Below are 22500 nucleotides of genomic sequence, written 5' to 3'. Positions count from 1 at the left end.
TCATCGTCGTAACACAGCCAGTTCTCCGTCTTTGAAAGCACGATGTTAGATTATAACTAACTAGTTGTGTGGCTTAGCCTTCCCAAATGTTGCCGTTAATTTTTTAGAATTTAATACATAGAATTGGGAACGTTACATTCAATTTCATTCAGACTGTCTGTCTGGCTCAATCGCCGCCATTTTTCCCCCGGAGCGAGGGAGGGTGGGAGGAGGGAGGGTGTAGTGATGCACATACAGTAGTGGCTGATAGAGCGTAGTGGCACAGTGCGCTCCAAGCAGGTCGCGAGGCACATTTTTTGCAACATCATCTAATCAGGGTGCATTCCCTGGCAATTCACATGGACGCGCATTGCTACGACCAGCATAGTTAAGACCAGACGTAAGCCGTGTTGGTGCAACAGACGTAAATCCACTCTAAAGACTGGTCTTAACTAAGACCGACGTAGGAGTTACGACCAGGCATAGTTAAGACCAGTTGGTGCAACTGGCCCCAGAAGAGTACCATTTCTTATTATTGGCGGAGCCTGGAGTGGGGTGTCTCTAAAGGTCTCTGGGACCATCGAGCCCTTGAAAATAAAATGCAAAGTACACACAACGCTGCATAGCCACTTCCAGTGACATCTTGTCGGCGTAGAGGTGTCCGTGTTGCCGTGTTATCATTGCATTTGCTCCCTCTCTCTGTTTGATGCTGGAGGCAGCTGATGATAGTTAATACATCGTGACACAAGGTGGGTTTTCCATTAACTTTTCTACCTCCTCCAAGCGTGAAAACTTTTTTTTGCGATATTTGAAGGTTTTTCAGAATTTTCTGGTGTTTCCACTCTGGTTTTTCCTGTGCAAATTGAAAATTTGCATAAAAACAAGTGGCTGAAAAGTTTTCAGCCACTTGTTTTTTGCGATTTTTGCGATTCTTGCGTTGTCTCGGTTACCTCTCGTATTAACCAAACCCCATTCAAAAACTATGCAGTTTCCTGTTGCCTTGCTTACTGCCAAAGTTACACCCGAACATAAAAGGCTTGTTATGAATACAGTAGGTAGGCTAGGAGGCACTCCCCATGTCAGCATCACTAAATACACGTGTAAGGTAAGCAATGCATTTAGGCACAATTAGAAGGTTTAGAAACTTTTAATACATGTTTTTCATACACCTCGGGCGCTGCCAGCTAGCTAGGCAGACAGCATGGCTGCACACCAACTCCTATATCCGTATAATAGTAGTGGATGGAAATGCACATAATTTCACATTTTCTTTTGCAGATTTTCTGAAAATTCGGTTCAAATTTGCAATACACTTGGATGGAAACACAACTACAGCTAGAGTTGTAGTTTTACGCATTTACACAAAACATTGCACTCTAAATAAAAAGATGAGGCGTATAGCCTTTGCAATTAAATGTACTAGTGCAGTGCCCATTCACTCACTTACTTACTTACTCACTCACTCATTCACTCACTCACTCAACTGCTGTGTCTCTCTCTCCTGGTGCGTCTCTCTGAGTTAATGTCCACCAAACACGATACAGGGCGATGGGCTTGCCTTCACCCTGTCAAAAGCCCTACCCCACTGCTGCAGCTGGGTTGCCTGCCTTGCTGTATTTGTCTTCAATTGGTCTATTTTGATTTTGGCCCCTCCTCTCATCTTGTTGTTCGCGATGTTCACATGAGCAAGCATTTGGCAAAAAGAGAAAAGTCTTCGACATTCAATGCATGCTATTATATGAAGTAAATTTTTCCCTATTTAAAATGCTGAAAGGACAGCCAGTGTTATGAAAGTTGGTGCACTGTTGAGAGAAAAGAATATGGGATTTGGATCTGTAGTTGCCACAAAAATAAGCAAGAATGACGCAATAAAAGCCCTTAGTTCTTATGCCTCTTTGCTGGCTGCAGATGTGAAGGGAAAGAGGATGAGAGATGTGTGGATAACGTTAACATAGTTATAACTTTCAGCCAGCTCCTCACAGCAACCCTCGTGTTACCACAGGTGACAGTGAACAGATCCCGTATCAGCAGTAGACTCAAGCCTCATGTTACCACAGGTGACAGTGAACAGATCTCGTATCAGCAGTAGACTCAACCCTCGTGTTACCACAGGTGACAGTGAACAGATCCCGTATCAGCAGTAGACTCAACCCTTGTGTTACCACAGGTGACAGTGAACAGATCCCGTATCAGCAGTAGACTCAAGCCTCGTGTTACCACAGGTGACAGTGAACAGATCTCGTATCAGCAGTAGACTCAAGCATCGTGTTACCACAGGTGACAGTGAACAGATCCCGTATCAGCAGTAGACTCAACCCTCGTGTTACCACAGGTGACAGTGAACAGATCCCGTATCAGCAGTAGACTCAAGCCTCGTGTTACCACAGGTGACAGTGAACAGATCTCGTATCAGCAGTAGACTCAAGCCTCGTGTTACCACAGGTGACAGTGAACAGATCCCGTATCAGCAGTAAACTCAACCCTCGTGTTACCACAGGTGACAGTGAACAGATCCCGTATCAGCAGTAGACTCAAGCCTCGTGTTACCACAGGTGACAGTGAACAGATCCCGTATCAGCAGTAGACTCAAACTTCATCAACAGAATATCCCAGCTCCACCCACACTGTTTGATTCAATGGAGACAACTTTTTTAAGATTACCGCTTTAAACATACATTATTATTCACACATGCTTTACACAGAAGTCCAAGCGTTGTTTTGTACAATGCTCACAACAGCCTGGAAGAGACACGGACGCTTCAGAGGAAGAAGTGGGAAGAGGCTGAAACAGTCATCCAATCACGGTTTCAAGTGCGGTCGTGTGTGCTGCTTTTCATGTTTTCAATAATATCTTTATAAAATGATATCTAATCCTACTCCACACAAAAACACACGCACGCACGCACGCACGCACGCACGCACGCACACACACACACACACACACACACACACACACACACACACACACACGCACACACACACACAATGTACCACAGTGTCGCTAAATTTACAAACTTGTTGCCTTGGAAACACTGAGGAAGGCCTCCTGCCAGCTAGATAACACAATGGAATTATAGACACGTGTGTACATGTGTGTGTGTGTGTGTGTGTGTGTGTGTGTGTGTGTGTGTGTGTGTGTGTGTGTGTGTGTGTGTGTGTGTGTGCGCACGTGCGTGTGTGCGTGTGTGTACATGTGTGTTGGACATGGCGGTGGAATTGTGGGTATGTTCTCTCCATGTGCTGTATTGCCTCTCTGTTGTTTGGCTGCCAAGATACTGATAGCTTCAAGATGTCTAAGAGAGGGAGAGAGAGAGAAAGAGAGAGGGGCAGGAAAGGATAGAGTGTGTGCATCTGTAAACGACAGAGAGAGAAGGAGGAGTAGAGAGAGATAGAGAGGAGGAAAAAGAGGGAGAAAGGGTGGAAGACACAATGAGAAAATGAAGGAAGACCCGGGGAGGAGAAAGAGGTTGCAGCTTGCTACTGCTTGGTTCAAAACCCTGCAATTCACAGGAGACTCACAAATCACTGAGTGTGGTTTTAAAAGCAAGGACCCCACACACCCGCTTCCTCCAAGGAGACCTATTTAAAATTAGCTAACACAAGCTACATGGCGTCGTTACATGATTTGATTGTTTCTGTGGGTTGTGTCTGTCTGCAAGATGTCACAAACTTTGTCTTCCAAAGTGTTGACAATTACACATCCTCTGGGAGGCAATCAATGACTACGTTTACATTGACTGCAATAATCCCGCTATTCACCTTATTGTAATCTAAATAAGACAATATTTCGATTAACTTTATTGATCCCTGAGGGGAAATTGAGTGAGTTGCTTTAGAATATTCCATTCATATTCTTGTTGACATGCTACAGAGTGTAGTCGGAAGACACACGCCCACATGACGCCCCTGTGGCATGATCCCCCTACCCACAGACAACAGGTTCAAATGCCGTTAACCCATTTCAGCCTATTTTCGCCTAAAAAATAGCCTCTAAAACCTAAGTCCGATTTGATAATAGACCCCCAAATCCTGAACTTTTCATAGAAATGTCAACGCCTACTAAAATAGTGATATCTCAGCCTCTGTAGAAGATAAAAACACACTTTAAAAGGCATTTGAGAGCTGACACATGTGGCTTTCCTTGTAAAAGGTGTTTATTGGTATGACAATTCAATAGCATTGTCAAATATTGCTGTAAACACAGAAAATTTTTAAAAAACTAAAAAACGTATGAAAAAACAAGCAACAAATCACTCCAAACCACTCAAATAAAATCAAAAATGTGCTCCACACTGCCCCCTTGTGTCCCCTTGCAACCATAAAAAAAAATGCAGTCCATTTACCATCAAAGGGGCAAGTGTCTAAAGTGTCAGCTAGTGTTTAGCAAACACTTACAAAAAATGTCTGTAGTGTTTTCCAAAACACTCAATGTGGACAGGCAGGTCACACTGTATGCAGCCATACACAGTTAGCCCACTGCCTACTACATCTTTTTTGTCCAGCAACAACTGGCACTCCCTGCAGAGCTTCCGCTTCTCAAACACCTTCCCGAAGTCGTGCATTGGGGGACCTGTGGCTTCTCCTGACGTGCTGGGTGCTGGGGAGGCTGCCCTGCTCGATGTGCTTGGTGCTGGGGAGGCTCCCCTGCTCTCTGGAGTGGAAGGAGAGCCAAATGGAGAGGCTGGTCTGGAAGCTGGGGACAGAGGAGGAGGAGGAGAAGGAGGAGGGATCACAGGAGGGGCCCTCCTTGTCACCGGTGTGATGAGCTCCTCCAGCAAGGTCTCCAGCCAGTCCTTGTAATGTTTGTGCCTTCCTCCAACAGACCTGGCTGCAACGTAGGCGTTGTAGCACGACACAGACAGGCCCCAGAAGAACACACGCCGCCACCATTTCTTCGACCGATGATCGAAACCATAGTATCCAATCATCTGGTCGAGGAGATCCACACCTGGAACACACATGGAACTCTGTTTACATACATACATTTTCACTCAAATGACCTCAGTGAATATAAGCTTACAGTATTTTAATTTTTGTTTATAAAACATAAATCTGTAAAACAAACCTTTCATGTGGCTCTGGTAGTCCGCCAGGCAAGCGGGCACTACCACATCAGCCCGGTGGGTCTCATCTCTCCTCCGCCTTACAGTCCCTGTTGCGCTGGGGTCATGGTGATTGGACAAGACCATCACCGTCTTTGTGTCTTGCCACACGCAGAAGGTGAGGTCATCCTGCTGTGCCACCCGGAACTCGTGCTTCCCCAGCGCAGCCCTCTTTGTCAGGCTGTGGTCCTTCGGCAGCCCCTTCCTATTGGCCCGAAGGGTGCCACAGCCGTACAGGAAAAGGCCGTTCATCTCCTGGAGGAGTTCTACACTGGTGTAGAAGTTGTCCATATAAATGGACAGGAAGGTGCCATTGTATGGCTTGGCGAGGTCCAGCACCACGCGCTGTGCCAGGCCCGTCTGCGGCGCCGCTTCACGTCCTGTGTACACCTGGGGAGTTTGCAAGAAGAAACACAAGTCTGAGGAAGGGCCTTGGGTGCTTGAAAGGTCACTCAAATAACAACACATTACAGAATACATATTTGCATATTCTTGGTGTGCTGATTTTTTTCCTTACTTTGAAGTGCGGAACGTAGCCTGTTGAGCTCTCCGCCATCACCCAAACCTTCACGCCCCATTTGGTTGGCTGGAATGAATGAATGAATGAATGTTTATTTCACACATTACCAAAAGATGCAGGTTACATAGGCAAAATAGAGGTGAGACAATTTGATCAATCAATCAGCAGTACCTTCATTGGCAGGTATTGCCGGAAGCCAAGCCTGCCTTTGAACTTGATCATTGATTCGTCAATGCTGACTGTGCCGTTGACCTCATAGAGGTCCTGGAAGCGCTGGTTCAGGAAGTCCAGGTACCAGCGCAGTTTCCAGAGCTTATCAGCTGGGTCGCCTCGTGCGTTGTTATCTTGGAGGTGAAGGTATCTGAAGAGGTGAGAGAGGGGAGGATGGAAGAGGGGGGGTAGGGGAGGGGGGGTAATTAGACACATATTACAATATATTATAAACAATATAATGTCTTGTATATTGTATACAATATTGTATATTGTATTGTATATTATATACAAGTAGACACATCTTGGATGAAATGAAAAATTGTAGGCTATATCATTATATAGGTTAGTTACACTTGAGGGTTACAGGGTCTGTCTAAGTGCAGTGTCTGTCTTGGTGCAAAGAGTGAAGCGCATTCTCTCCACATTCCTGACAATTGAATAACAATAGGCCTACTAGGTGTTTGCCCACACACAATAGGTGTAGCAGCCGAGCCCAGCAGGGGTTTCTTACCCCAGTGTATAAGCTCGCTACAATGGCAATACTCCCACTACACTTCTAATACATTTGCAATATATTTCATTTCCCTTAGGGCATCATAACAATGGTACTAATGTTACATTTTATCTATCAAACTACTATTATTTATATAGCGCATCCTATTCAATGGGGCGCATCTATATCACGCAATGGTTATAATAACAAGGATAATATTATTGTTCTTAGCCTACCTCCAAATGGCGTCAAATCGGTCCCGGGACATATTCTGGCCGAAGTTGGTTTTGAAGATGTTTTTGGATAGCCGCCAGTACTCTCTTCGGACGGGAAGTTTCATTATCCCCATGGCGAGACACAGCCCAATGAATGTTTTCATTTCTTTCACTGTTACCGGCGTCCACTTGGCTGCTTTTTTGGCTGGGGGAATTGTGCGTCTCTGGTCGGCATATCGGTTCGTCTCCGTGACAAGACGGTCCCACATTTCCTCCGTGTAAATTTTCTCGAAAGAAAATAGAGGTGTGGAATCGGCTTGTAAGCCAACACCGCTTTTCACCCCGGGCACCCTTTTGAACGCTTTGACCGGCACAGGACGGTAACAGCGCTGCTCCGTTACCCAGTTTCCATGGAAGCCTTGGAATTGGTCATCTTCGTCAGACTCATCCTCATCGTCATCCTGAAACATAGTTCTGACCCACTGATCTCTGTCCAAGGGCTGCCAATCTGGGTCTGTAACTGGGTCATCATTTAACTCTTCATCAACGGTGGAATGTTCGGAATATTCCGCGTCTTCAAAATCGCTTCCTTCGCTAATATTATTTTCTTCCTCCATCGCTACAGGTCCGCTTCAAAGTGAAGAAAGAAAAACTTTTCCTCCCCAGAATGCATTGCGAGACCCCACGTGTGTTTTCTGAATGATTTCATTTGCCTAGAGACCGGAAATAGGCGAAAAACTACAGCTAAACTACAAATTGACGTATACGTCATCCCGTCTTCAAAGGTATATTGACGCGAACGGCATCCCGTCTTTAAAGGGAGAATGACGCGAACGTCATCCCGTCTGAAATGGGTTAAGCCAAGTATATGACTAGGAAGCAGCATATTAAAATATAACTCTTTATTGTTCAAAATATATAATTTTGTTGAGTAAAAACAGCTTCATGCACAAGGAAACAGGTTGGTTAACATTCAGATGCACATAAAGCACACACACACACACACACACACACACACACACACTATCTAATGTGACAACGCACACTAACTCGAGGTGGCACACAAACACACTGAACCTATCTATACTCTGGCCGCGGCCGAAGTTTCCCAACTGAATTGAACCTTTCTGTCATATTTCTATTCTACTGTGTTAGGGACAAGATGTGTAGGGAGTGACTTATTTTTATCGCTGGCAGTCAGTCGTATTCAGAGTATTGTCTTAATTGGATTCATATTGATCATCACCGTGCACTGTTGTTTCTCTGACTCTACAGTAGTTGATATCTGGCACTAATGGGCAAAGAAGAATAATAAGAATATAACAGAGAATGTAACATATTCTATTCTATTCTATTCTATTTTATTCTATCACCTTGAGTACCAACACTAGCAGCTCCAATGATATTTGGGCCCCTGCTCACTTTCCAGAATGTGGCTGCTTGCTAATAGAGATGAAGTCTTCTTTTTCAGAAGCTGATCTGCTTCAGTGAGCCAAAAACACAAACCCGCTAAAAATATGAAAATATATTTAAAAAAAATGTGGCAAGATCACACAGCTAATCCTACTAAGCTTTGAACGATGGCCCAGAATATATTCTGTCCCTACCCACAGGGGGGAGAGAGGAAGAGAGAGTGTGTGTGCGTATGTGTGTGTGTGTGTGTGTGTGTGTGTGTGTGTGTGTGTGTGTGTGTGTGTATGTGTGTGTGTGTGTGTGTGTGCGTGTGCGCGTGCGCATGTGTGCGTGCATGTGTGTCGGTCCCTCAGGTCTTGCTACCCATTGTTAGCACGGGCCGCTAAAGCCTGAAACAGAAACCAGCAAATTCATCAGGCCCAGTGCCATACGTGTGTCTAACTGTACATGTAAGTCTGTGTGTGTGTGTGTGTGTGTGTGTGTGTGTGTGTGTGTGTGTGTGTGTGTGTGTGTGTGTGTGTGTGTGTGTGTAAGAGAGAGAGAAAGAGAGAGAAAGAGAGAGTCCCTCAGGCAGTGTTAATTGTCCATTGTTAAGATGGAAATAGGAGCATGCAAATACACCAATCCCATATCACTCACACATTGACTGATTCAATGTCATTCACACCAGGGAGCTGAAGACTTACTTTCTTTAGTATGTGTATGTGTTTAATGACTCATCAATGCAGTAGCGCACAACCCATTCTTACAGAAAAGTAGCACACAGAGGGGGTAGTTTTGTGTGTGTGTGTTAGAAATGCGTGAATGTACATGTTTGTGGGTAAGCTGTTTGTGCGTTTGTATGGGTGTGCAATGCATTTGTGTGGTCGCGTGAGGGTGCACACAAGGTTATGTGCTTTAACGTATCTGTGTGATCATTCCCGCGCGCATGTATTTGCATGTGCATTTTTCCCATTCACTGCCTCCTGTTGGGTGAAAGGCAAACTTCGCCGGCAAAGGCCCTATTATACTCTACGTTAAAGACGGAGTCGGAGACGGACAGAGCCTTCTGTCCGTAATCTGCGTTAATTTCATGCGTATTTCTGTCCGTCCTCTGAAAGCTTACAGATACGCATGAAACGCAGCAGAACCACACACACACACACGCACACATTTGACTCTCTACTGCCCACTGGTGGATGTATTACTTAACATGATACCAACGTGAAAGACGCATGAAAGTATGTGAGCACACTGGGCAGTAGTGCTGCATGATTTGGGGGGAAGGTACGATTAGCGATTATGGTGGACAATATTGTGATTTGCGATTGTGATTGCGATATAATAAACAAATGGTATCTAGGGATGTGCCGGCATGAGTTTTTGACTGTATGATAACCTTGGACAAAAATACCACGGTTTCACATTGATTAAAATACATGAAATATATTTCAATTTAAAATATATTCAAACTAAATAAATAAAACAATTTGAAATCAAATTATCTTTACAAAAAAATAAAACATTTTGAGACATTTGCCTGTCCCAAACATGTAAAAAAGAAACAACAGAAAAATAGAAACTGCACTGTGTTACAGCACATAGACGATGGCTCAAACTGCAAAGTTAGTTACATGTCTGTCCAGTAATACAATGATACACCCCGTTTATTTATTTTGTAGTGACAGATGGCCTTAAACGCCACACTCATGTGACGCTTCTTGAGAGAGAGGTGAGGTAACGTGCATCTGTAGACTTTATCGAGGGACCATGAAGGCGTCATGTGACAGGCTACCGGTAGTTAAAAGTCTGGATGTGCTGCTGCAAGCAGCTGCAACAGTGTTTTGCTGCTATCAACCTTGTTAATCTCGCTATATTCTTCATCACAGCGGGTCATTATCCACTGTGCACTTAAACGTGCACTAGTTCTGTATAAGCACCTGCAGCTCTCTCCTTATTTTACTGACGTTCTCACTAATCACACGGCTGTTTACATGCGTTTCTGAATGGCGAGCTAGTTATTAGCATAGCTCGCTGTTAACGATCATGGGATGTTCTCTCTCTCCCTCTCGGTAAGATGTAACCTTGCTGTGCATAACATTACTTATTTGCGGGGGTGCATGGGAGAAGTCTCCCGCTAGTGTTGATGCCCAGTGTGATGGCAGAGAAACGTGTGTTTGCTGCGTCGCGTGTAACGTTTAGAGGCACACACACACACACACTCAAAAAGACGTGAAAATAATAATAATAATCGCACGCTTTTGCGGTTATGTAATCACACGTGCTGACATCGCGATTGCGATTAGATTAATCGTGCAGCACTACCAGTGGGCAGTGACGATTACACCATGTGAAAGGAACGCATTTTCTTTTTTATGTAATTGGTAGGTAGGTAGGTAATTAGGAGGACTATAGTGCCAAAATGCGGAAGGAGCCACCTGACGAGTGAGTAACCCTTTCTGCTGCCTGTGTGACTGAGTGAGTAACCCTCTCCGCTGCCTGTGTGACTGAGTGAGTAACCCTCTCTGCTGCCTGGATGACTGTGGTCGAGTGGCCCTTGAGCAAGGCACTTAACCCCCAGCTGCTCCAGTGAGCTGCCCAGAGGCTCAGTGTGCAACATCATGCAAGAGGGGGTGTTTCCTTTTGAAACATCTCTGTTTCAAAAAATTAAACAGAGATGATCTCCACGTGCTCTGCTGACAGTTGGGTCCAGATACTGTACATGTACAGCGTCGTCAATGTTTTAGGAGCAAACATTCACATTATTAACAAATCTGTATTCAAAGTCTTGAATTTTTATATAGATATAGCTGTCACAAAAACCCACTCTTTTTCTTGTCTTTTTTACTGTAGGCTCACTTACACCAACACCTCCCCCTCCTCTTCATCCTCCTCTCATCCTTCCTCTTTATCCTCCTTCTAGGGATGGGCGATAATTCAATTTAATCATTTATCGTCTATCAGTGTAATCATATTGTGATGATATGAAGATAATATCATGACACAAATTTCTGCTGTCTAAATTGATGACAAGCTAATTTTACTTAAAAACTCTTATAAAATGTGGTATCGTAGGAATATTATTTGAATGAAATCAATGAGATGAACATTAATTTGATTCTCTAATGTGATTTTGCATACATTAATTATCATGATATATTGATATTAGGGATGCACCGATATTACTTTTTTGCAGACTGTTTATTTATATTTTACAAGATTTTTTTTTTTCAAACATATCTTTATTCTCATCAATAATACAGTCATCATCCTATTCAAATATACACTTCTTTTTAAATAACATTCCCTCCACGCAGAACCCCCCCCCCCCTCCTAAATGGTTCCTCAAAGTCTTGGCGTGCCTTCTCAATCGTGCCTTCTCAATGATCACACACACACACACACACACACACACACACACACACACACACACACACACACACACACACACACACACACACACACACACACACACACACACACACACACACACACACACCACACCCCCAAATATTACTTTATGCCACTCTGAAATTGATGGTGGTTTATTTGATATCCAGTTTAGCAGTATGCTTTTAGGTGTATATGGTGCCGCATATGTTGACACATTGATAAATGTTTGTCTATAAATCCCCTTGACTTTAGGGTGTGGGAATCCCAACAAAAGGCATACTGGAACTAAATCCAATTCTTTATTGAAAACCAGATTCAACTTTGAGACTACCTTCACCCAGAAATCCTGAATATGTACACAGGTCCACACCGTGTGTATAAAGCTAATTTTTACTGAATGGACCTTGAATGCACCAATCACCTTTACTGAATGGAGTCTGGACAATGAAGGCACCATCAATACAATGCATACAACCCGACAGCCGGTGTAGTGACCAAATAAGACGTTTACGTTACTGTAAGGGCAGTATGGATTATACAGGACATGTATAAATGTCCATCTATTGCAAATGTCTGGTAAGCCTTTGCTTGTTGCAGGTTAACCGCAAGCTAGCGCAGTGAGTGAATGGGCGAGCGAGGGTGAGCGAGCGGCTGTGTTGCTGCAGGTGATGACTGACCTCTGATAGCTTTTTATTCCTCCTCACAAAGCGCTCCAGGCAGACAACAACTTTCTCCATGCAAAACACGCTGCTATAGTGAACAGCCAAGCCTCTCTGCAACGCTGTGAGCCTGTTGCTGCTTTCAAGTTAAAGTCGAGCTGAACCTAAGAATGACTTATTTTCTTTTAGTTCAAATACCTGGGTATGCAGTGCACCTATTTAATAATGTATGCTAAACAAATCACAACAATCTAATTTCTTTAGTTTTTCACACTTTTTCACATCAAAAGTTCGTTTTTCAAGATTTCATTGATAAAAGTAATTTACAGTTTGCTGACGTCAGGCTAGTACTATCAAATTTCTACCCCATTTCAACCAATAATTTCACGACATGCAGCTGTCAATCAAATCTTCATTTCAGGATAATTTTCTCTTCCAAATGAAGGGGAAAATGGCGCCTAGTGCCTGTCATCTGGCAGAGTTCCTAGCCCATAAACTAACTACTAACTTGAGCAATTATGCAAACTAAATCAAACGGTAATGTCTAAGAATGCAAAGAAATGTAACTGGCTCGTTAAAACACGCATTCCAGGAATATTATTTACATTTATAATGATAATGGTGCGCGGGAGAGCAGCTGGGGAGCAGCTGGCTCCCTGGTACTCTGCGGATCCCACTCGCGTAGCATGACAACAGGCTGAATCCCACTCGATTTGGGGGTGGAACACGCCAGGATTGGCCAATGCCAAAGCCAGTCCTCAGAATTGTCAAATCAAATCATCGACACGTATATGGTCCGCCTCTCAATTCGTTTTCAGTGTCCGACGCTCGCGCTGGTGCATTCCGTTCCGGTTCACTTCGACTTTAAAGTCACGCTGCATGCCGTAAGGTGGTATCGAGCATGGTCATGACAGTAAATGAGCACAGTATCGGACCCATATCGGTATCGGTGCATCCCAAATTGATATAGACAAAAATCCTTTTGATTAATTGTGCTATTGATTTCAACCATATCACCCAGCCCTGCCTCCTTCTCCCTTTCCTCTCCCTCTCTACTGTTCTTTCAGTCATCATTTATTTGATGGTGGAGAAAGAGAGTGTGTACATTGCTGCACATGTGTGCACATACATGCATGCCTGCCTCTGCCTGCCTGTGTGTGTGTGTGTGTGTGTGTGTGTGTGTGTGTGTGTGTGTGTGTGCGCGGCGTGCGTGCGTGCGTGCGTGAGTTTGTGTGTTTGGTGGATTACATGTGGCTCTGTAAATCCATTGGTAGAATGCTTGTTAGCCCCTGTGCCCTCTACTGTGCTTTTAGTGTATCAGCTTAATACCATGAAATCTCCCTTTAGCTTCATGCCCCCCCCCCCCACACACACACACACACACACACACACACACTGGAGATGGCCGTACGATAACACAGCACAACACAGTGCAGCTGAAGGGTTTGTGTGAGGAAGGAGGAAGGGGGAAAGAGAGAGAGAGAGCAGGAAGAGAGACACCGAGAAACATTGAAAGAGAGACTAGGAAAGAGAGAGAGACATGGGCTTTTTGATAATAGCCACACTGCTGCTCGGTGATATTGTACCTAAGGCTGAGTACCACACACACACACACACACACACACACACACACACACACACACACACACACACACACACATGTGCACACACACATGTACGCACACACACACACACACACACACACACACACACACACACACACACACACACACACACACACACACACACACACACACACACACACACAAACAAAAACAAACAAACACACACACCAATTTCACAAAACCTAGTCCTACAGTATGTCCCCCACCTCTCTCTCTCTCTCGCTCTCTGCCCCTTCCTTACCTCTCCGCCTTTCCCCTTACCCTATCAGCCATCTTGGCTCCAAGCAGCAGGGACAGTGCCCCCTGGGTCAGTTTCCTGTCAGCAGCATGGAGATTGATGAAACGGAGGTTCCATGGGGGCTCTGAGGGGGCCAACGTGGGGGACAGGCTCCATCGAACACCAAGCAAGCAGAACTAATGGGCAAACCCTGGAGGGATGGAGGGGAAGAGGGAGGAATGAGGAAGGGAGAGGTGTGTATTTGTGTACTGTAGGTGCCTGTGTTTGGTCGACGATAGAGATGGACAGAGAGACAAACAGCAAAATGGCAGTTGGGAAGAAATTGACCTTGTGACGGGTTCTTGTTCTGCCAGACCTCAGTCTCCTGCCAAGGGGGAGTGCAAAGAGATGGTGGACTGGGTGGGAGGGCTCTGCCATGATTTTCCAAGACCGCTTCAGTGTCCTGGTGGTGTACAGGTCCTGAAGGGAGGGCATGCTGCATCCGATTGCCTTTTCAGCACAGATGCTGATGATGCGCTGCAGTCTGGAGATGTCCTTGAGGGCAGCAGCAGGTGAGGATGGACTCAACAGTGGAGGTGTAGAAGAGCACCATTGTTTTGGTACTTTGAATTTCTTCAGCAGCCAAAGGAAATACATCCTCTGTCTTGCCTTCATGGTTAGAGCTCTGATGTTCAATTCCCAATTCAGGTCCCAGCTGATGATGGATCCTAGGAAGCGAACGGACTCCACAGTGTTGATTGGGGAGTCACCCAGGGTGATGGGTGAAGGTGGGGCTGCATTCCTCCTGTAGTCCACAACAATCTCCACTGTCTTTTGAGTGTTGAGCTCCAAGTTGTTTTGACTGCACCAAGTCATCAGATGGTCGATCTCCCGCCTGTACGCACTCGTCAGAGATTAGCCCTATCAAGGTGGTGTCATCTGCAAATTTCAGGAACTTGATGGACTGGTGTCTGGACGTGCTGGTTGGTCTACAGGGAAGAATTGTGGAGAGAGGATGCCGCCCTGGGTAGCTCCGGTGATGATGGTCCCGGAGTTGGTGACATGCTTCCCCAGCCTTACAGTATGTGCTGCTTCCTGTTAGTCAGAAAGTCTATGGACCATCTGCAGATGGAGTCGGACACGCCCAGCTGGGAGAGCTTATCGTGCAGCAGGGCCGGAATGATTGTATTGAAGAACGAGCTAAAGTCCACAAACAGGATCCTGGTGTAGGTTCCTGCAGTGTCCAGGTGCACGAGACTGTAGTGGAGCGCCATGTTTATGGCATCGCCTACAGACCTGTTGGCTCTGTAGGTGAACTGCAGGGAGTCCAGGAGTGGGTCTGTGATGGATTTTAGGTAGGATAGAACAAGGCGTTCGAAGGACTTCATGACCATAGAGGTCAAGGCGACGGGTTCGTAGCCTTTTAGTGCCACGAGCCTTGTCTTTTTCAGGATGGGGATAATAGTTGAGGTCTTGAAGCAGGCTGGAACATGGCATGTCTCCAGTGAGGTGTTGAAGATGTCGGTGAACACTGGGGCCAGCTTATCAGCACAGTACTTTAGGGCTGAGGGTGAGACAGACTCAGGTCCAGCTGGTTTTTGTGACTTCTGCCTTTTAAAGAGCCTGTTTACATCTCTCCTGAATGCAGAGAGGTGGACTGGAGCTGTTTGGGGAGGTCTGGGGGGGTGGAGGATTTGGTGGCCTGGTTGAGCAGATGAGAGGTTTTGGAGGGGATGGGGTCAGGGCTGCGTTGTCTGTCAAAGCGGCACTAGAACTCATTCAAGCAGCTGGCTATATGAGGGTCATGGAGTGCTTAGCAGACGGTTTGAAGCCCCCGATCTCTCTCAATCCTTTCCAAACAGAGGCTGAGTCATTGCCCGAGACCTGCTGATGGAGTCGTGAATACAGGCGTTTAACAACTATATTGCCTTATCAAACCTGTATTTGCACTCTTTAAAGGGATAGTTCAGTTTGTTTGAAGTTGGGTCCTATGAGGTACTTGCATACAGTCAGTGTATGGGGTAAAGCACTCTGGACACATCGTGCACCGAGATAGGGGAATTGCAATCCAGCTGTGGCAGGCACAGATAGCTGCCTGCTGAGTAGGAAGGGGGCCATGAGCGAAATCGAACTATCCCTTTAAGCCGATGTCTTCTGAACGCTTCCTCTTTCTCCAGTCTGAGTTTCTTAAGTTCAGCCGTGAACCAGCTCTTGCTGTTGTTGTACTTGGAGCATGTTGTAATGCAGCTATCCTCACAGAAACTGACGCATGATGCATCATGGGCGTCCCAGTGGCTCACCTGGTAGAATGCGTACCCTTAAAGACCCTGGAAACCCAACATAAATATGCATTTTGAGTTCATCACACCACAGGAACCTATGTTAATCAGCCACCAGCCAAATTCGAATGATGATGAACGTTGCAAAGTATATAAATTTAGGTTTGAAAGTCATGGAGAAATAAGCTAAATTCTCCCCTCTCGCTCCCTCTGGGATTGTGTGGGCGTGTCCACATTGAACCTGTGTGTGCGGGTGCGTCCGTCCGTGCATGTGTGTGTTTGGCTCGCTGGCCCGACTGCTTCCTCAAATTCTGGACGAATCATGAGCGAGGCAGACCTCCACACTCTGCCACATTCGGATAGAGTCCGCAAAGACGCAGCGCCACACACACACACACACACACACACACACACACACACCGCGCTCCATTCGATAGAAAGAGACTGAGCAGGCTGCCTGCGGGTTCACGAAGGTTTTGTAGAACGGACCGAGCTTATGACGTGATAAGATTTTTCATTTGAGCACGTCGGGCACTGCTCTCTTCAATGCGGAACTGGAAATACAGCCCTTCATTATTTAAAGCGATTTTGGGGGTTTGGGTTGAAACTAATGTCTCCTACTTTCTGAGGCACCCAATTACTCACATAAGACCCTAAATAACATAGTTAGAAGGTTTTTGTGGATTTTGGTTTCCAGGGACTTTAAGGCGTTGTCCTTCACGCAGCTGACCCAGGTTCGAATCTGACCTGGGGTCCTTTGCTGCATGTCAGTCCTCCGCTCTCTCCCTCCCTGGTTTCCCGTCGCTGTCTAGCACATACTATCCTATCAAATAAAGGCAAAATGCCCCAAAAATAGTAAAAAAAAAAGTGACTGCATCAGTATATTCATCCAGACTGTTCATGGCAGCCCTGAGTACATCCCAGTCTGTACAGTCAAGCATGCACAGAGGTCTTCCACAGCTTCACTGTTCCACTTTCTTGACCTCCTCACAACATGTTTAGTGTGTTTTAGTTGCTGTCTGGATGTGGGCATTAAATGAATGATGGCATGGTGTCCGAAGGGAGCGTGGGGGATGGCCCGGTAAGCATTGTTTATGGTCCAGAATGATCCAATACCTTCTCACCTCTGGTTGGGCATTTAATCAGCTGGCGGTATTTGGGGAGTTCCTGGGATAGTCCTCCTTGATTGAAATCGCAGAGGATGACAACAAAGGAGCCCAGGCTTTTCCTCTCCTTGTGCAGTATCTGGTCAGCGAGCAAGCCTTCATGTGTGCTTCATCCACATTGGCTTGTGGTGGGATGTAGACACTGACCAGAATGAATGAGGAGAATTCACGTGGAGAGTAATATGGGTTGCATTTGATGATGAATCTCTCTAGTGAGGGAGAATAGTACCACAGTCTAACTGCTACGTCTTTGCACCAGCCACTGTTAACGTAGAAAGACAGATCTCCGCCCTTCATCTTGCCAGAGAGCGCTGGATTACGATCCGCTGTGTAAAGCTGTAATCCTTCCAGAAGCAGCGTGTTGTCTGGTGTTGAGCCATGTCTCAGTGACACATAGGGTTAGGGCTAGGTTGTCTGGTGTTGATTCACATAGCCATGTTTCAGTGACACATAGGGCAGATGTGGTAGCAAAGTCCCTGTTTCTGTTCAACAGTAACTGGAGTTTGTCAAGTTTGTTTCCTAGTGATGATCGGACGGTTGAGAGGAACATTCTGGGCAGTGGTGAGCGTTGACCGCGTTGTCGGAGTCTACGAATAACACCACCCCCACCCCCCACCCCCACCCCACCCCCCCCTGGCTTTCCACTTCTCTTCACCTCCGGAAAATGGCTCAAGCAAGCCCCCCTTTGGCCATGATGTCCAGCAGTTCCACCGGAGAAACAAGAAACTCAGGCAATAAATCCTCAGGGTAGTGGTTTTGCCTATGTTCATGAGCTCCTCTCGTGAAAGTGCACCAGGAGTTACAACTAAACACTGAATTAACAGACAAAACAAGGGAAACCACAGCACAGCAAAGCGCAGAGTCATCCTTCAGGATCTTTGATGTTCATCAGGCAAGGGAAGGAAGGAAGGAGTAGAGATGCAATGATTAATCGATGAATCGATTAGTCGATTGACAGAAAGTTAATCAACTATTTTAATTTTATTGGGCGGCTGTAGCTCAGGAGGTAGAGCGGGTTGTCCACTAATCACTTTGGATAAAAGAGGTCGGTGGTTCAATTCCTGCCTCTTCCAGTCTGCATGTTGAAGTGTCCTTGGGCAAGATACTGAACCCCAAATTGCTCCTGATGGTGTGCCAGCACCCTGCGTGGTAGCCTGCCGCCATCGGTGTATGAATGGGTGAATGTACCTACTGATTGTAAAGCGCTTTGGATAAAAGCGCTATATAAATGCAGGCCATTTACCATTTTACCATTTAATAAACATTTGACAATCATTTTGAGTATTTTTTTAATTAAAAAAAAAAGTCAGAATTATCTGATTCCAGTTTCTAAAATGTGAATATTTTCTGGTTTCTTTACTACTCTATGACAGTAAACTGAATATATTTGGGTTGTAGACAAAACAAGAGATTTGAGGATGTCATCTGGGGTTTTGGAAACACTGAACAAGATTTGTCACCATTTTCTGACATTTTATAGACCAAACAACTAGAAAATAATCAACAGATGAATCGATAATGAAAATAATCGTTAGTTGCAGCCCTAGAAGCAAAGAAGGAAGGAAATCAGATAGGTAAATGGGTAGTTCTGGCATGGGATACAAGGACAGGCAAATGTTCTGAATGATGGGAAAAGGGATGAAAAGAAAGATTTATGCGGAAGGTGTTGAATTCAAGGCCAGATTGAGGCAAGGAGAGATGGAGAGAGAAAGGGAGCGAGGGAGGGAAGAGTCAAGGTCCAGAGAGTTTTTTAAGAAGGGAGGGATGGATTGAGGGGCTGATGGACGGATAGAGGGATTTGTGCTTTGTTGAAGGAGGAAGAGATCAGTGGAGAGATGTTGGGTGGCACTAAAGGATGGATAGAAGGATTGAGAGAGCTATGAATGGACTGGCAGATGGAACGGGAGATGGGGACAAGTGATTGAGTGAATGAGAGAGCGAGAGAAGGATAATGAGAGAAAAGGGAGTGAGAGAGGGGGCAGAGAGAATGAAGAATGGGTGGATAAATGGATAATCACTATTAACATTTGCTCTGTGGAGGAAATGAGGAGAGAGGATGGGACAAAGTGAGGGGAGAGAGAAAGAGAGAGATCTTCTCCATTGGGAGTACTGTTGCATTAGCCTATGATGCTAATATATTGATGGATCTTAATGGGAGATGCTAATGCAGTTTTATCATCACTAATATTCTCTTCCTTGGGTTTTATTACAGTACATGGCCTGTGGTGTCATTAGAAATCATTAAACCTGGTCCACAGGGGAAATCTTGCTAGCATGCTATTCAAATGAAATGAAATGCTAATGCTAATTTTCTGATGGATGTTAATTGAATTTGCTAATGTACGTCATGCTACATTGGTGGGCATTGGTACAATAAAGCAATCCGATATAATAGCATACTGATTAGGTGCAATCATAGAAGCTTTGTCCCATCATCCTTTCCTTTCCTTTCCTTTGCTTTTAATGTCTTAATTCTTTCCATGTCCTTATTTTATTCCACCCTTCTGTAATTTGTTGTTGTTGTTTGTTCCTACCGATCCACGGAATTCTCACTACTGTAGTTTGTCCTTAAACAGGGACACAGACTGAAGGGCAGGTGTGTGTGTGTGTGTGTGTGTGTGTGTGTGTGTGTGTGTGTGTGTGTGTGTGTGTGTGTGTGTGTGTGTGTGTGTGTGTCCCTACCGTTTGCCTATATCTGTGTTTCTGTGTATGCGAGTGTGTATCTGTGTGAGTTTGTGTTTCTATATCTGTACGTCATTGTGTCCAGGGCAGGCATGTGGCACTGTTCGTCCTCTCTGGGGAGCCGTACCTTGGTGTCCGGTCAACCTTGTGACATCACCCTCCAGGTAGCCAATAGAACATTTCGCCCTACAGACGGCTGTGTGCATAGACCAGACTGGCATTGCATCATCAAGGGCCAAGCACCAAGGCCACGCCCCCTTTTGGGGGAAAGAATGTGCCTTCACATAACGGGAGAAACAAGAAAAAAGCTGTTGTGTAGCAGGATGTAAAGCAAATAAACAAACAGATTCAGATATATGGCAGTGTGGTAAAAATTATGTTGGTGACAGTCAGGCGCGCGGGAAGCTATCTCCCACGAGGGGGTCTGAAGCATATACTCGGACTTGCGCGGCGCGCTGTGCGCGGCGCGCCGAGCACTTTGCGCGTGCACGTGCGAGGTGCGAGCACACGCAAAGTGCGCTGTGCGGCGCGGCCTTGTGCGAGCATGCTGCGTGAAGTTGGCACTTGTAATGCACATTGTCTTAAAACTTGAATGGAATCAGGGGTGCCGATTTATGTCTGTGCCAGTGCTTGCCCATGCTTGCGCATGCCCGTCGCCCAACCCATCCCCCGATAAAGCGATAAAGCTGATGCAAACGCACCATAGGAGATTTAACAGCGACCTACACACACACACACACACACACACACACACACACACACACACACACACACACACACTTCACACACCACTTCAGTTCGACAGAATAGGAACAAGCGACCGAAGCATGCTGTAAACCACACTCATCTCAGCAACATAGAACATGAACAGCGTCAGCATCAGCGACCGACCCACACAGACACATTGATTGAGAGATCAAAAGTTTTAACCAACATTATAACATACACTACTACACCTCACCTGGAACTGGAAGTCGTAGGCTACTCGTCACGGTTGCACTGGTGGTGGTGGAAAACGCACTAGGTTTTGTGATCAAAAATCTCCTCATTTTGTTTTGGCTACTTGTGTTGAGATGTGTCAGTCTGTCACTCTCTCTCTGATACCGCTCAATGCACAAGTGTGTTTACTCACTACGTCAGCAGGGTCACATAGAGTGGAGTTTGCTATCAAATCAATGTAAAGAGACTCGACCCCGCCCAGCCACAGCCTAGAGTCCAGAGCAGAGCACCCACGGGGAAATGAGGGGAGAGAGAGAGAGAGAGAGAGAGAGAGAGAGAGATGCCTGTGACAGTCACTGAAGTTTCGCCAAATGAGGGTGGGGCTGCTGGGGGGGGCTGGGGGGGGCTGCGTCAGGAAGGTGCAGGGGCTGAGGCCGCCACCAGGGGGGGCTGCAGCCCCGGCAGCTCCCCACTTCCAGCGCGGTTGGTGACAGTTTAATATCTAACGGGAAGCTAGTTGTGTTGATTAGGCTTAGTGGCAGGCTATCTTAACTTAATAACTTCCTAATCCTAATAATCGATATAATACCGCTTTCACTTTTTATAACAGCAAGCTAGAAAAAGACATTTCTATAAAACAAAGTTTTTTTTTAACACTAAATTAATCCATACAATACTGTCATAATTCAAAGCTAAAAACACATCAAATTGCAATTACATCTAGAGGATCGGAGGTTTAGTACCCGTACTGTATGTGCCGGTCTGGCCTTCAAACAAAGCGTTAGCTAGCAAGCAGGCTAACAAATTGCTCTTGTAATTGCTGCTATGCTAGTACTGAAAATCCAGTTAAGAAACTGTATTCAGTCTTAAATACTATTTTACACTGTGATGCTCACACCTGGAGCTGTTGGGAAATACAGTATCACATTGGCCTGTAAATGTGTTCGCCACCTTGAGCTGGAGACACACTATGACTGAACAGACTGTCAAACTATTACTAGCATTCACAAACTATTATTATTATTATTGTTAATAATAATAATAATAATAATAATAATAATAATAATAATAATAATAATAATAATCACAATTTTTTTCAGTTTTGCCTCACAGAGATTTGACAAAGATTTGGATTTGGAGATTATATGTTGCCCAAATTCTAATGCAGCCCTCCATCTAGCCATAATCCAGCCATAATCTCATGACAACATGCACTACTACACGCTACAACACAGAACTGCCGTCGTTTCTGCCTGTCTGTCTCCATTCAGACTTGAATCATATCACAGACTAGTGTGATATGACTCATGTACTCAAGTGGGGGAGTACTACTATAGATGAGGAAGACTTGCCAGAGTCATAAAAGGCTTGTTTGAAATAACTGTGATAGTCCCGACTGGATTGTGAGGCAAGAGATTAAAGTCCTTCACCCTCACATAATAGCAGATGCTCTGGGCCAACTGCTGATTGTGACCGACCCAACGGACAGTCTATAATGAGCTGACAAGTCGTGTAGTGTGTCTCCAGCTTTACTCCGTACACCCATTTCAGCTGGGAAAGATGAGCAATTTATGTACCGCAGCGGCTTAACAAATTACATAAATACGGGCATTGTTTATTTAACTG

The 22500-nt window shown here is 45.3% G+C and overlaps 2 protein-coding genes across 2 annotated transcripts in view; one reads left to right on the top strand and one right to left on the bottom strand.

Moving 5' to 3' along the window:
• Window positions 1–22500, top strand: part of cacna1c (calcium channel, voltage-dependent, L type, alpha 1C subunit) — a gene marked incomplete at both ends in the record, with an annotated part of 493392 nt that overhangs the window by 262731 nt on the left and 208161 nt on the right. The window lies entirely within an intron of this gene.
• LOC310791116 (uncharacterized protein) overlaps window positions 4112–22500 on the bottom strand; it is a gene marked incomplete at its 5' end in the record, with an annotated part of 27326 nt that continues 8937 nt past the window's right edge. Inside the window, 6 exons of the mRNA XM_083652817.1 lie at window positions 4112–4927; window positions 5045–5336; window positions 13853–13953; window positions 14157–14193; window positions 14478–14703; window positions 15105–15372. Of these exons, the coding sequence (XP_083508943.1) occupies window positions 4371–4927; window positions 5045–5336; window positions 13853–13953; window positions 14157–14193; window positions 14478–14703; window positions 15105–15372 (1481 nt within the window). The 3' untranslated portion in view covers window positions 4112–4370. The remainder of the gene's footprint in view (window positions 4928–5044; window positions 5337–13852; window positions 13954–14156; window positions 14194–14477; window positions 14704–15104; window positions 15373–22500) is intronic.

The sequence above is a fragment of the Poromitra crassiceps genome (assembly GCF_964638095.1).
Source record: "Poromitra crassiceps genome assembly, chromosome: 2".
Classification (NCBI taxonomy): Eukaryota; Metazoa; Chordata; class Actinopteri; order Beryciformes; family Melamphaidae; genus Poromitra; species Poromitra crassiceps.
Note: the sequence above shows the minus strand (reverse complement) of the source record. Positions and strands in the feature narration are given on the sequence as shown.